Source organism: Delphinapterus leucas, chromosome 10, assembly GCF_059928025.1.
Source record: "Delphinapterus leucas isolate spDelLeu-1000000601 "Yukka" chromosome 10, BTC_Dleu_Yukka2, whole genome shotgun sequence".
Lineage (NCBI taxonomy): Eukaryota > Metazoa > Chordata > Mammalia > Artiodactyla > Monodontidae > Delphinapterus > Delphinapterus leucas.
This window is the reverse complement of record NC_143138.1, coordinates 65,785,631-65,801,224: the sequence shown is the minus strand read 5'-3', so window position 1 is coordinate 65,801,224 and position 15,594 is coordinate 65,785,631. Positions and strand designations below refer to the sequence as shown.

Here is a 15,594-nt window from a genome sequence, read left to right as displayed (position 1 = left end):
AAGTTCTGAGTATATATGTATTTGTTTTTATATTATTATAATCAGTTTGTCTCATTTGTGTCATTAATATTTTTCCATGTTCATAATTATGGCTTCTAAAAACGACTTTTCATATTACTTCTTCTGGCATTTTATATTATGCTTGCCATTAGCTTCTTGCTTACATTGTTGAGCCACTTAAATTACTTCCTCAGTAATAGTGCTGGAAGTAGCATTCTCTGGTCAGAGACTGAGCGTTGCCTTGGCTTTTTCTGTGTATTGCTTACTAGAGATAGTCTACAAAATAGGCTACAGGGAGAAAGACACCCTGCAAAGACCTCTTTTCCACTACCATCTCACTAACATAGGCAGTGCCTACTCCTTTCATTTATTTTTTTAATATATTTTTATATTGTTGACTTACAAACATACTCCTTTAATTTAGATGTAAGATATACCTCAAATTGTTTTATTTGGGATTCGTTTATTAACCAAAAATGAACATTTTCCAAATATGGGAAATCTATTTTATTTTCTTGTATGGGACTAGTTTGAAGATATTTTTCCCTTTTATCTGTTGTGCTCGAGATTATTTTTTATAAGTGTGAATAAATTTCTATCATGATTTTTAATTAATTTATTGATTGATTGATTGACTTTTGGCTATGTTGGGTCTTCGTTGCTGTGTGCGGGCTTTCTCTAGTTGAGGAGAGCGGGGGCTACTCTTCATTGCGGTGTGCAGGCTTCTCATTGTGGTGGCTTCTCTTGTTGCGGAGCACGGGCTCTAGGTGCGCAGGCGTCAGTAGTTGTGGCACGAAGGCTCAGTAGTTGTGGCTTACGGGCTCTAGAGCTCAGGCTCAGTAGTTGTGGCATGTGGACTTAGTTGCTCCACGGTGTGTGGGATCTTCCCAGACCAGGGCTCAAACCCATGTCCCCTGCATTGGCAGGCAGATTCTTAACCACTGCGCCACCAGGGAAGCCCCTATCATGATTTTTAACCTTTTGAAATTTTTAATACAAAATTTTCCAGGTTGGTGTGCTACTTATTTTAATTTTGCTGTTTTTTATTGACTCAAAAATTTTGATCTGTGACTGGTACCTTGAACACTACCTGGCACAGAGCAGGTACTCAGTAAATATTTATTGACTATGTACATCTTTTTTTTTTTTCATGATTATTCCTAAGCTGAGAAGGTCCCCATTTTTTCATAGAGCTGATAAATATGTTTTCTGAAAGTTTTTCTTATAAGATGCTTGACTTTTAGATACATGTGGAATTTATTTGATTGTACAGTTGGGATGTTTATGTGTTTCAAAATTGCTATGCGAGCTGTGTCACATCATTCTTTCATATCCCCTTGTTCTGGGAAGGTTTCTTGACTTTAAATTGTCATATGACCTAACATCTGATAAGGCTTAGAATCTCTTTCCTATCCCTCAATCATTTTCTTTGAGAAAATCTGCTCATTTATGTTTTCAGAAAGTTTTTGGTAAGGTTGTACACCAAAGTCTGTTGAAAGGAGTTTGAAGAATGTGTTGTTACTTATAGAAAGTCATTTACAGACAGGACTTCCCTGGTGGTCCAGTGGTTAGGACTCTGCACTTCCATTGCAGGGGGCACGGGTTTGATCCCTAGTTGGGGGGGGGGTCCCAACATGCCGTGAGGTGCAGCCAAAAAAGAAAAAAAAAGTCTTACAGAGAGGAAATAGAATAGAAATTGAGGCTAGTATGAGACCCATGAGCTACTATCTCCCATTTCTGTTCATCCCTGCACCCCTTTTTACCCAAAGATTAGTAATAGCTCTTGACATCTGTGGGACAGGCCTGGGGAATGGAGAGTGCAGTGACATCTCCTCCAGAGGTCACAGATGAATTGCTGCGTAGCCTCTCCGTCAATGTGGTTCAGTCCTTGAACTCTACGGAGGACTCAGACGAGTACTGGGTATTATCCCTACCCTTAGCTTTTACAATCTTACTGAAGAGTTAAAACTTTTTAATATCATTCAAATGTTAAGTGAAAAAAAGGGATTCTTAATAGAGTCCAAAATGATTATTCAGGAGAGCAAATAGCTTGTTAGCAATAGCTAACATTTTTTGAGTGCAGGCTGTGTGCTAGGTGCACATTTTTAAGGTCTTTCTAAATGCCTGCCTTGTATTGTTGAATATAATCCTCAGACTAACACTGAGATACATGCTATGATTATCCCATTGTATGGATAGGGAAACTTGGGGGCAAAGCAGAGGTTAAGTAACTTGCAACAGTTGAGGTGATAAAGTGCCCACAGGTAGCATGGTTCCTAAGTACTACCCTTAGCATCCCTATGTACCCTTTCTTATACCCTCTGGAACTCTTGGTCAGTCTTCAGCTAAATCCGTAAACTCGGAGAACAGAGCCTGGTGTCTGAGTGCAGTCTTCATCTTCCTGATCTAGCTGAAACTTGGCCTGCCCTGCAGGCTTTTCAAATGGCTCATTTCTCGTCCACCTTCTTTGTAACACTGACAGGAGGTGGGTGAATATATCTGCTGTTCCTCATTGCTGCTTCCAGGCCATTCTGTCTCCCTCCTCCCTAAAACCCTCGACTTCAAACCTCACATTATATTCTACCAGCCACTGCCCCTCCTTGTTTTTGTCCTCTAATAACCCCCAGGTTGTTCCTTCTTATTTCCACATAGATAATCCTTCCAGTCTGGTCCTTCCATTCCTTGACCTCCTCTTCTCCAAGGTTCTTGTCTTCCACCCTACTTCAGCCACTCATTTCCATGGTTGTATTGTGGTAGGACCAGCATTACAACTCTTCATATTCTCAATCAGTGATCCCAGCCTCCCACCACTGCCTGCTGTCTTCTAACAGCTCCTTTGCTGTCCCACTCCAGCTCTCAGAACTCATTGATCCTGTCTCCTTTTCACTTTCTCGCTTCCTCTTTACTAACCTTAAATTTCTTGGTCAGTGATTATAACCACTCCCTGGCACCTTCCCTCAATTCACTTTTCCCTTTCTATTTTCTTGGCTAAACCACACTGTGGTTTAACCCAATTCTCCACTTATTGTGTCTGCACCACAGCTGTACTTGGTTGAGGGAAAATATGCAGCCCTGTTGACTGATCTTATTTCAGTTCATGATCATTAACTTCTAGTAGGCTCTTGATGGCAGCAATCATACTGTGTTTCTATACTTCTTTCACGTCCCTGTTCTCCTAGGTAATAAGTCTTTCGTTTCTTCTCTCTCTCCAAACCTCCAACACCTCCTCCCCCATCCTCATTCCTGTCAGATAATCTTCCTCTCAATTTAACTAAGGAAACAGAAGTAACAGAAGAGAATTTCCTTAGGCTCCCACCCCATCTATCCTTCTTAATCTGCCTGTGAGTCCAGTTGTCCACCTGTGCACTAGATCTCAACCCTTCATCCTTCCAGCAGTTACCTGTTCTTTATCCTGCATACTCCTTATTCTTCAACTGGATTATTTTTCTCAGCAAAGAAACGTATCATTGGCTCTCCATTCTTAAAAATAAACTTTAAAAAATCACTCTTCCCTCTCTAGCTACCACCCTTTCTCTCTCCATATCTTTATAGCAAAACCCCTTGAAAGAATTGTCCATATTTCTAGTTTCTCTTCTATTCTCTCTTGAGCCCATTCTAGTCAGACTTTTGCTCCCATATCTCACCAAAGCTACTTTGTGTATTGCTCACTCACATTCTTCAGAAGGAAGGGACAAAGGAAGGATTGAGGAATCAGGAAGAGAAATTACTGGAGGCAGAAATAAAATCAAGAAACACTTCTTGGAGGGAGGCAGAAATTGCACTGGAAGTTGAAAAACATGGTTACTATTTGGCCAGTACCAAGAAAGATGCGTTCTAGGTGGAAGAATGTCTTAAGAACTTGAAGGGGGATAAACTGGAACTGGCTGCTCTGGCTGTAGGAGAGGAGATAAAATAAAATTGGAAAGATAGTTGGGGAATGGGCTCCTGATGCGATCCAAGGATTTCAGCTAAAACTAGTTGTGTGAGGACATGTGCTGTGTCAAACACTGCAGAAGAGACTTCAACAATTCAGGGTGTCTGACTGAATAATAATCTGGAAAGTAAAGCAGCATAGGGGAGCTAACAGTTGTTGAGTGTCTCCTGTGAGCCCGGCCCTATGTTTAAATGTCACCTTCTATTATTAACCCTTTAACATGGTTCTAGTATTGTTATCCCCTCTTAGCGTTGAAGAGACCAAGGACTGGGGACATAGAGAAATAGTGAGTGAGCAACAGATGGACCTAAGCTCAGACTCCAGTGAGTGTAGCTTCATAGATGAGCTTTTCCTCTCCTTGATGCTGCCTCTCCCTTGCAAATCACTGGAATTGAAAATCTGTACCTTCCAAATCCTTCTAGCAGAACAGTCCCTCTACATCAAGTGATAAATGCATCAAATGAAGACAGTCCATAAATTCCTTAAATGCAGTTTTCTTTAAATAGTTCTAAATTAGTGTTAACTATCTTTCAGTTTAAAATGTTAGTGTGATTCTGTTCATTTAAAAACTTCATCCAGGGACTTCACTGGTGGTCCAGTGGTTAAGAATCCTCCTTCCAATGCAGGGGACGTGGGTTCGATCCCTGGTTGGGGAACTAAGATCCCACATGCCACAGGGCAACTAAGCCCACGCACTGTAGAGCCCACGTGCCAAAACTACTGAGCCCGGCGCGCTGTGCAGCCCGCACCACAACTGGAGAGAAGCTTGCGTGGCACAACGAAAGATCCCACGTGCTGCAACTAAGATCCAATGCAGCCAAATAAATAAATAAATATTAAAAAAAAAAACTTCATCCAAAAAAGAAAAACCCTTTTGTTTCATAAATTTCTGTTGTTTAAGCCACCCAGTCTGTAGTATTTTGTTATGGCAGCCCTAGCTGACATATACCCAGGCTATATCAACTCTTCATGGGCGCTGGCAGGACAGCACAGGGCCTCATGCCTGTGACCAGGATCTGGGCTCATTTCTTTGTAGAAATGAGGGCATTTTCTCTCACAAACACATTTTAGTGATTCACGTTTCTGGATGGAAGAAGCACCAGTTAAAATTTAGAAGAGGAAATTCTGCTGGATAATCTATTGTTACTTTGTACTGTTTCCGATTACTAACTAGTGACATCTGCTGGAGAACTGTGGCAAAATTAATTCCCTCAAATGAGGGGCTGTGCTGCTCTTTTAGTCTTCATCTTCAATAGGTCTTGACCATCTCATGACCTAAAAAGTGTAGGTCTTTCTTTTTAAATTTGTTTATTTATTGATTGATTGATTTTTGGCTGGGTTGAGTCTTTGCTGTGCGTGGGCTTTCTCTAGTTGTGGCGAGCGGGGTCTACTCTTTGTTGCCATGCGCGGGCTTATTGTGGTGACTTCTCTTGGTTGCAGAACACAGGCTCTAGGCGCGTGGGCTTCAGTAGTTGTGGCACACAGGCTCAGTAGTTGTGGTGCACGGGCTTAGTTGCTCCGTGGCATGTGAGATCTTCCTGGACCAGGGCTCGAACCCATGCCCACTGCATTGGCAGGTGGATTCTTAACCACTGCGCCACCAGGGAAGTCCGACATTCAGTGTGGGTCTTGAGGCTGCATAGGGGATGACACAGACTCTGGGACTCCCCGCACTGAGACAGGTTTCCTGATGTGTAGAACCATAAGGGGCAACAATCACATAGACACTTAAAAATGGATTTTTTATATAGAAAATGAGAAAAGTAATTCGGGATCGGTACCAGAAAGAAGTAGAGAGGTTGAGGGTAAACAAAGGAAGAGGGAAAAGGGAGCTGAGTCTGATGTTCAAAAGAAAAGGGAAAAAATAAAAACCAGTTTAAAAAAATAAAGATACAATGTTTTTCACAAATAGAAACATTAAAAATTTTAATGAAAATAACTACTTTTGTTTAAATCATAGTGCTGTACCTTAAGACTTAAAAACTATAACATTTGTTCCCTCAGTTACATTGTCTAAAAATATAAAAATGAGCTAAGTTGCTAAAATACTTTTCTCCAAACTCAGAGGAAAAGCAAGCCTGGAAATAGGCTAGCTCAAGACTAAGTGTCATTATCAGTAAGATCCTCTCAGTCTCATCACTAAAGGCTTATTATTTTCAACTTCTTAAATGAGTTTTTTCATACATATGCAAAAGTAGAGACAGTTAGTATAATAATACTCATATATCCATCTGTCTCCAAAATGAGTTTTTTTAAAATGCGTATTTCTAAGAAGACATTTTGAAATCCTGGACCAAGGAGTAGCAGAGTAGACTGAATAAAGGTCAAATATGAGAATATTTCTGAGGTAGAATCTGATGTATTCATTGGGTAAGAGGTGAAAGAAGGAAGCCATGGTGAGTTCCAAATTTCTGGTTTAGAAAGCTGGGTTGATAATGACAACATTAATCAAGAGTGCAAAGAACCAAGAGGTTTGCAGTTTAAAATACTATCTGGTTGCTGCCCTCTGGCTGCTTCCTCAGCCCCCAACCCAAATACCTATGAAGATGTGAAAAGAGGCAGCAATAACATCTAGGAACTCAGGAAGGTGTCTGCCTTAATCTTTAGGACAGATCTGAGATAAACTTGTTTCCTTGTGGAAACAGGAATGGCTTGGAGAAAGAAAGAAAGTCATTATCTACATCCCATTATCACTTCCCTGGCTCAGCTACAAAAGCCTGCACCACCAGGGGCTGGGCAGCACTCTCTGCAGAACATTACCTGATGCTGTTTTAGGGACTAGAATGGTGTCTATGCTCTTACTCCCTTCTCCCTGATTTTTCTCCGTCTATTTAAGGATACTGGGTCCCTGTTAGACAGGCAGAGTGTTGATGGCATTACAGTACAGAAGGCGTGGTCCACACAAGTAGGCTGGGCAGGGAAGTGAGTCCTGTGTACAGGTCATGCTAGGAGTCACCATTTCTCAGGTATTCCATTAGGTCAGAGAATCAATGAGGAAGGGGAAGCTGGGATGCAAGCTAGACCAGGGCTGCAATGAGTAAATGTCTGTAAGAAATCAGGAGTTAAATTGAGAGTGGTATGTATCATCTTATCCCCTCATTATAGATATGTAGAGATTTTTAGCCATCATACAAAAGAATTGAGCATAGGGTCAAGAAACTTTTATATTTCTTGCCTGCTAACAAATAAGAAATAAACCCTAACAAATAGTACAAGGCTTATGAATGAATTTGGCAGATTAAGGCTGTAAGAGGAATGAAGATTAGAAAGGTCCACTACAAAATGCTCATAGAATGCAAAATATCATTGCCTTTAGTTTATTGCATTCTGGGCAACACCAGTGATCACATCTAGATCATTCCTGGCAAAAGTTTTGTTAGTGAGTACACTAACTTTTTTATTCACTAGATAATTCATTGTGTCTACCATTGTAACACCTAAGGGTAAGATTTTAAAATCATGACTTGTACTGACATCTCCAATTCTAACCCTTCTTCTGTTCCATAATTTTATTCCCCTTTTCTCCAGTGAAAAACATCTGGCTGTATATTTGTTTACTCACAACTGTAGTACACAGAGGAGTTTTGGAATTACTGTACCACTGGAAATAGCAGTTCTTTTTTGTCATTGGAATATATCCCACTGAGGGTGGATGGTTACAGTACTATGTTCAGAAGCTACTTAAAATAATTCTCATTTCCTTCTCTGTGGTTATGTTATCAACCTGATATGTGGTTAGGTTCATTTGTTTCTCTTTGTATTCAGTTTTAGGGTCCCTCCATCCTTATCAATTTAATTTTTTAAGTATATAAAACATTTTAACATGGCTTAACTGTCAAAACTATATAAAAGAATTTTCTTAGAGAAGTTTCATTCCCTTCCCTATCCCTTCTTTTTTGTTTCTGCCTACCTTGTAGGAAACAATTTTACTACTGTCTGGTTTATCCTTCTCTTGTTTCCTTTTGAAAAAATAAATATGTTAAATTTTTTTGTATATATATTCATATTTATATATTTATTCCCTTCCCCTCCCCCTTGTTTTTTGGCTGCATTGGGTCTTAGGTGCGGCACACAGGATCTCCCCCGAAGCATGCTGGATCTTTTGTTGCGGCACGTGGGCTCCTCTCTAGTTGTGGTGCTTGGGCTCTGGAGTGCACGGGCTCAGTGGTTGCAGCATGCAGGCTTAGTTGCCCCGCTTCATGTGGGATCTTGGTTCCCCAACCAGGGATCGAATCTGCTTCCCCTGCATTGGAAGGTGGATTCTTAACCACTGGACCACCAGGGAAGTCCCCCTTCCCCAATTCTTATCTCTCCTTTATCATGGAAGTCCTTCTTTATGGAAGGGACAGCATACTATATAGTATATTCTTCACCTTGGTTTTTTTTGCCTTTTTTTCCCCTAGAATTCACTGTTTATTAGCCTATGGGGATTTTCCTCGTTCTTTCTTATAGCTGTATGATTCAAATGGGTACTTATATCATTTATGATATTCTGCTATTATAAACAATTGTTCAGTTAATATTTTTTAAATCTTTGCTTTACAACAAAGACACGTCCTGTGGCCCGCTGGTGCAAACACAGGTTACCTGCAAAGAAAATCAAGTTGGTTTTAGATTTATATAATACTGTACCTAGAACAGAACCTGACACATAGTATTTACTTTGTTTAAAATTCATTTTGGGCTTCCCTAGTGGCGCAGTGGTTGAGGGTCCACCTGCCGATGCGGGGGACACGGGCTCGTGCCCCGGTCCGGGAGGGTCCCGCGTGCCGCGGAGCGGCTGGGCCCGTGAGCCATGGCCGCTGGGCCTGCGCGTCCGGAGCCTGTGCTCCGCAACGGGAGAGGCCACGGCGGTGAGAGGCCCGCGTACCGCAAAAAAAAAAAATTCTTACTTTTAAGTCATTCATGTACATAATGATGTTGAGATCTTTTATTTTAACTTATTCTTTTCATAATTACTCCAATTCCATATACATATGTTTATATTGCATATACTGTACTTTTTGGTTTTCCATCCCTGCTTCATAGCTCAGCAGAGACATTACTTCCTTGCTTGTCCTTGCTACTACCATAGAATTTAGTAGATAATATTTTTTATCATCTCTCTCCTGTTTGGACTACCAATCTCTAGAGAGCTGGCTTTTCATCACTAACAGAATGCCTGGCATTACTAGGTACTTAATATATTTGTTAATTGAAGGAAGGGATTACAAAAATCATTATAGCTTTAGAAAACAGTGTATAAAAAAAATTGTGTCCACTTCCTATTTTCCAGTAAGACACACATCTGTTTTATTTATTTTTCTCTTTATTTTTTTCTCTCCAAATTTAGTCTGTGCTGAGACCTATAACCCTGATGAGGAAGAGGAGGATACTGATCCAAGGGTAAGAGCTGCAGCAAAGGTATTAGGTAGAATAATTTTAGTCCCCACTCACTCCCCTCCTCCTCTACATACCAACTCTAATCATGCTGACATTTAAAATAAATACAAATTAAAATCTCAGCAAGATGCCATCTTTTAACTAACAGATTGACAATTATTAAGAAGAATGAAAGCAAGATTGGTTGAGGATATGGTAAGGAGGGATGCCTAGCTGTAGCTGTCAGAGCTTTATACTTAGTCAAGCCAGCTGACTCAGCAGTTACGTGAAGGAGAATTCATCCCTAACAAACAGTTGGGTCCTTTCTAAGGAGATTATTGCAGTATTGTAAAATTGAAAAATGGAAGCAACATAAATGAACCAAAATAGGGGATGCCAAGGGCTAAATTAAGGTACATTCAAGTCAAGAGAATCTGCAGCAATTGGAAATGATGGTACAGGACTGGGCTTAATGACATGGAATGATGTATATTTGAGGTACATTTTATAGAGCATTTTATAAAATAAAAAATAATTTAAAAATATCTATCCGTCTGTCTACCTATTTACTTATTTACTTGTTTGTGCAAAGATTTATACCTGGAAGGATATATCCCAGATATTAACAGTAGTTGTTGTAGGACTATGGTTGATTTTTGGGTGCTTTTTTAAAAACTCAGGTTTTTAAATTCTTGTACAGTTAACAAATTACCTTTATAAAAGCAAATTTGAACCATCTTTTTTAAAAGATTGATGTTATAAAAGAAACTTTAATGATCTTTCAAGTGTGCCTTAAAATGAGTAGACTATGAAAGATTTCTGAAGTATTCTAATAATAAAATGCTATCATTGTGTGAATATAATAGACATGTAGGTTTTTGAATTTTTTATTTTAGATATTGTAAAATTTTGATGAGTTTAAAAAGTTAAAACTTTTTAATATCACAAGTTTAAATTACTTAACACTTTTGGCATCTGTTATTTCTGGTCAGTTTAAGCAATGTACTTTTTTTAGGGTGAAGACAATACTTAGGAAGGAGCTTGATGGGCCTCTCAATTATAACAGCGATACTAGGCAATAATTTTTTTTTTTAGTTCAATAAACATTTATTAAATACCTGTAGTATTAGTAATAGGAGTAGTAGTTTTTGAGCACCTACTAAATGCCAGGTTCTGTTTTAAACACTGCCTGTATTAGCTCATTTAATCCTTATGACAATTCTAATTTTGTAGATATCACTAATACTACTAGTAATACTAAGCTGTTGAGGTTTGAACTCTAGCTTGTATAGCGGTTGTTTACTTGCCATCTCCACTTACATTTCAATAGACAGCTCATACTGAGCTCCTGACTATTTCCGTTTAGACATTCTTTTTCACCCACAGTCTTCCCCAGCTCACTTCTTGGCAGTTCCAAACTTCCTGTTGCTCAGGTCCAAAATTTTAGGGTCACCCTCAGCTCCTCTCATTTTTTCATACCCACATTCAAATTTTCAGCAAATCTGATAGGCTCAGTCTTCAAAACATATTTAAAATTCCAGTACTTCTCAACACCTTCATGGCTACCACCTTGGTCCTAATCACCACCATTTAGCACTAGGATAATCACAGTAGCTTTCTGGCTTTCACTGTTGCCTCCCTCAAGGCTGTTCTTCACTCAGGAGCCAGCATGAGCCTTTAAAAACATTAGATCTCTTTCCTTCCTCTGTCAGAACCCTCAGATTGCCCCCATGTCACTAGAGAAAAGTTCCAGATCTGTGATCTACAATGCCCTCCGCCTAACCCCCAAACCTGGTCTCTTCCTGATCTTTTCCCCTCGCTCTGCATCAGTCACATCTGTCTCCTGGTTTTTCTCAAACATGCTATTAACCAACCATAAGACCTTGTTTTCACTTGCTGTTCCTTCTGCTTGAGGTGCTCTTAGAGATGTCAACATTACTCACTCCCTCAGGTTGTCCTCAGTTCCTTGGGATCTTTACAAATGTCACCTTCTCAGGCCTCATCTGGATGCACACACGCACATGCACACTCATACACGCACCCTTCCCTACCTTATTTTCTCCTTAGCCTTGTCACTCTAACATACTTTATGTATTTATTGAATGTGAAAGCAGGTGTTTTTGTCTTGTGTTCACTGCTATGTCCCCAGAGCTGAGACGGTGCCTGGCACCTAGTCGATGCTTAATATTTGTTGAATGAACGATATGTGACCTTCTGCTTTTCGGATGGGGACTCTGAGGCTTCCAGTGCATAGCTGACTTGCTGCCAGCCACACAGCCAGTGGGCAGTCCAGAGTGGGTACTCTTCACCCCTATCATATTTCCTGTCCACAATCAGGGTACTGCTTGGTATTTGTATAGAGTTAAAATTATAGTAAACATGCTCTTAATTTTTCCCATTTTTAGGAGAAAGAAATATACCAATTTGTAAGTTAAGTAATATTTTTAAATAGAATAAAAAATTTTCCCTGGTTTTATTTGGATTGGCAGGTGATTCATCCTAAAACTGATCAACAGAGGTGCAGACTTCAGGAAGCTTGCAAAGATATTCTTCTTTTCAAAAATCTTGATCAGGTAACATTGATTTTAAAAATATTTTTGGCTTTTAGCTTTTGTCCTATTCATCATTTAAACAGTTTTTGGCATCTTAGCCACAGTCATATGAGGCATTAAAAACTTAGCTTCTTCTTACTTGCAAATGTTTGCATTGTGTTGAGCACTGTAATCCATAATGAGCTTTTCAGATGACTTTTAGTATTTCTCTGAACTGCTTTGGTACTTCCTCCAAGGCAATACCATTTGAGGACCATGCAGTTGGGTCATATTAAAAGGAAATGCTCAGGTTTGCATGACCCTGGCTTAGTTTAGAGGTTCTTTATTTATGCTGAAGAGTAATTTCTCCAAAGATGCCAGTGTGGCGTCCTCTCTACCGGTAGCGGTTAACCCACTGGAAGTGTGTGACTGCTTCTCACTCCTTTGGTGTAAGGCACCTCTTATGATTATTTCTCAGTGAAGACCTCAGGCATGGGGCACACACAGAGTGGTGTGTGTCTTTAGGGCCCCAGCACAGGATCTGTGCCTGTGCCTGTCTTCCCCCTCTTGTTGGAGATGGAAAACAGGGCTACCTCCTGAGGACAGAGATGCTTCAGATTTCCTATTCCTTCTGTACTTTGATGGCCACATGCTGAAGCCACATGAATGGCTGAGGTGCTGGGCCTGCTGGGGAATCCCAGAATGTGCAGAGACAGGAAGGATAGGAAATAGAATTCTCCTACTACCCAGCTCCTGCAAATATGTCTTCTGAAGATATCCCCACAGCCTTCTGGGAATCTGGCTGGTCAAACATGAGTTTATGTTGTATCAATCAAGGGAATCAACTATCCCTGGTGTCTGTAAACCAGACTGTTTGGTAGCTGTGTGGTTATAGGAATAGCGAGAACTTTAATCAGAATTTTATTAGTCTGAGATTGAATAAAACAAGGACCATGAGTTCAAGGAAAGGCTGGTTGTAAGAAATAATAGTCTGTATCAACTGTTTTCCCTGGAAGACTGATCTGTATCAATGGAAAGCATACTTGCTTCTTTATCTACTGTGAATAAAACCCCTTGTAAATTTTATACTATCATATGTTCTAAAGAAGTTGCTGTGTCAGTCTAGTATTCAGATTTTTCTTAGTGCTGGAGAACATCATTTTACCATGTCAGTCTTGAAAAATAACTGAATTTTCAGATTTAATTATATTTTTCTAACACTTTATCATGAAAATATTCAAATACAACAAAGTGGAAAGGATTTTACAGAACATGTATTTATCCACTGCCTTGATTCTAACATTAACATTTTACTATGCTTGTCACATGATATACCGTCTACCCTCAACCAAGGGGTTGGCAAACTTTTGCTTAAAGAACCAGATACTAAATATTTCTGTCACAACTACTCACCTTCATTATTGTAGCAGGAAAGCAACCATAGACAATGCATAAATGAAAGGGTATGGCTGTGTTCCAATAAAACATTATTTACAAAGACAGTCAACTGTTTGCTGGCCCCTGCATTAACCCATCTTATTTTTTAGGATAATTTCAGAGTAAATTGGAGATCTCAGTATATTTCCCTTAAATACTTTGGCATGCATATCATGATAGTTCAATATTTTGTTTATAGCTTTTTAATGTAAAGTTTGCATATAATGAAATGCATGCATGAGTTTTAAGTGTACTTAGGTTTGACAAATGCATACACTTAGGTAATCCAAACCCCTATCAAGATGTAGAATATTGCCACCACCCCAAAAAGTTTCCTTATGCCCCTTCATGATCAATTCTTGCTCGCCTCCCCCCAGAGGCAACTTCTATTTTGATTTGTTCTACCATAAATTAATTTTGCCTTCTGGAATTTCATATAAGTGGAATCATACAATATATACTTTGTTGTGAGAGATTCTTTTCACTCAGCACAATATTTTTGAGATTCTTTCTTATTCAACATTCCATTTCCTTTTTTCACTTTTTATTTTGAACTAGTTTTAGACTCATAAAAGAAGTTGTAAAAATAGTAGGGTTCCCATATACCCCTCATCCAGCTTCCGCCAATATTAGCATATTACATAACCATAGTACAATTAGGGGAAGGGTAAGCTGTGACAAAGCGAGAGAGTGGCATGGACATATATACACTACCAATCGTAAAATAGATAGCTAGTGGGAAGCAGCCGCATAGCACAGGGAGATCAGCTCCGTGCTTTGTGACCACCTAGAGGGGTGGGATAGGGAGGGTGGGAGGGAGGGAGATGCAAGAGGGAAGAGATATGGGAACATATGTATATGTATAACTGATTCACTTTGTTATAAAGCAGAAACTAACATACCATTGTAAAGCAATTATACTCCAATAAAGATGTAAAAAAAAACAAAACCAAACCAGGAAAATGACATTGTTACAATACCATTAGTTAAACTAAAAACCTTGTTCAAATTTCATCAGTTTTCTCACTAATTTTTTTTTCCTAGTTAATAATCCAGTCCAGAAACCCACATTGCACTTAGCTGTTATTTCTCCTTAGTCTCCTCCAATTTGCGATAGTTTTCAGTTCTTTCTAGTATTTCATGATCTTGACACTTTGAAGAGTACTGGTTAATTACATTATAGAATATACCTCAATTTGAGTTTGTCTGATGTTTCCTCATGATTGAAATGCGGTTATACATCTTTGGCCAGACTACACAGAAATTCTGTTGTGTCCTCAGAGCATCATATCAAGGGATCCATGATGTCAGTGTGTCATTGTTTTGGTGATGTTCGTTCATTCCCTTTTATTGCTGAGAAGTATTCCATTATATGAAAATACCAGTTTGTTTATCCATTTTTCTGACAATGGATACCTGGTCTATTTCTTGCTTTTAGCTCTTATGAATAATGTTCTGGACATTTTATACAAGTCTTTTTGCGAACTTTTTTTTTCATTTCTCTTCAGTAAAATACCTGAGGGCAAAATTGCTGAGTCATAGGGTAGGTATATGTTTGATATTGTAAAAATCTACCAGATGGTTTTCAAAGTGGTTATACCATTTTGCATTCCTTCCAACAATACGTGACATTTCCAATTGTTCTGTATCCTTAACCAACATTTGATATTATCTGTCTTTTCAGATTTTAGCCATTCCAGTGAGTGTATTCGTTTCCATTTTTTAAAAATTTACTTCCCAAACCTTTGTTTTTAAATTTTCAAATTTACAGAAAAGTCAAAGAATAGTACCATGAACATTCTTATATTCTTGACCTAGATTGACCAGTTGTTAACATTTTGCCACATTTACACTGTTTCTTGTGTGTATATGTAGGCACATGTATAAGTATGTATGAACTGCTTTTTAGATTTTCCCTGTAAAGTTTTCTATGGCTTTTTTGTTTTGTTTTCCAGTCCTGAGTCACACGTTGCTTTTGGTTGTCATGGTATGATTCTAGTTCCCTGTAACCCAGATTGCTTCCCCCATGCCTTATTCTATATCATGACACTGATGTTTCTGAAGAGTCCAGGCCAGAAAAAGAAGAGTTACTCAAAACATGAGGCTGCCAATGGACAGCCCACAGGCCAAATACAGCCAGGTATAGATGTGTATGTTTGGTCTGTATTGTATGTGAAAACTTTAATTTGTTACTTGTATTTAAACATGAGATTTCTGGCAACACTGAGCTCACATTCCACATTAACATGGATGACACATGAGTAGCAAGCCTTCCTTTTTAGTATTTGTCAGCTTTTACAGTATTCAGCACACCTGGAACTATGGAACTAA

At 39.1% G+C, this 15,594-nt stretch overlaps 1 protein-coding gene across 3 annotated transcripts in view; it reads left to right on the top strand.

Moving 5' to 3' along the window:
• Positions 1-15,594, top strand: part of PRKAR2A (protein kinase cAMP-dependent type II regulatory subunit alpha) — an 80,460-nt gene that overhangs the window by 38,456 nt on the left and 26,410 nt on the right. For 2 of the 3 annotated variants that reach the window (XM_022573221.2, XM_089919276.1), the window contains exons 3-4: positions 9,267-9,319; positions 11,785-11,868. In XM_022573221.2, the coding sequence (XP_022428929.1) occupies positions 9,267-9,319; positions 11,785-11,868 (137 nt within the window). The remainder of the gene's footprint in view (positions 1-9,266; positions 9,320-11,784; positions 11,869-15,594) is intronic. The other variant, XM_089919273.1, reaches the window with a different exon arrangement.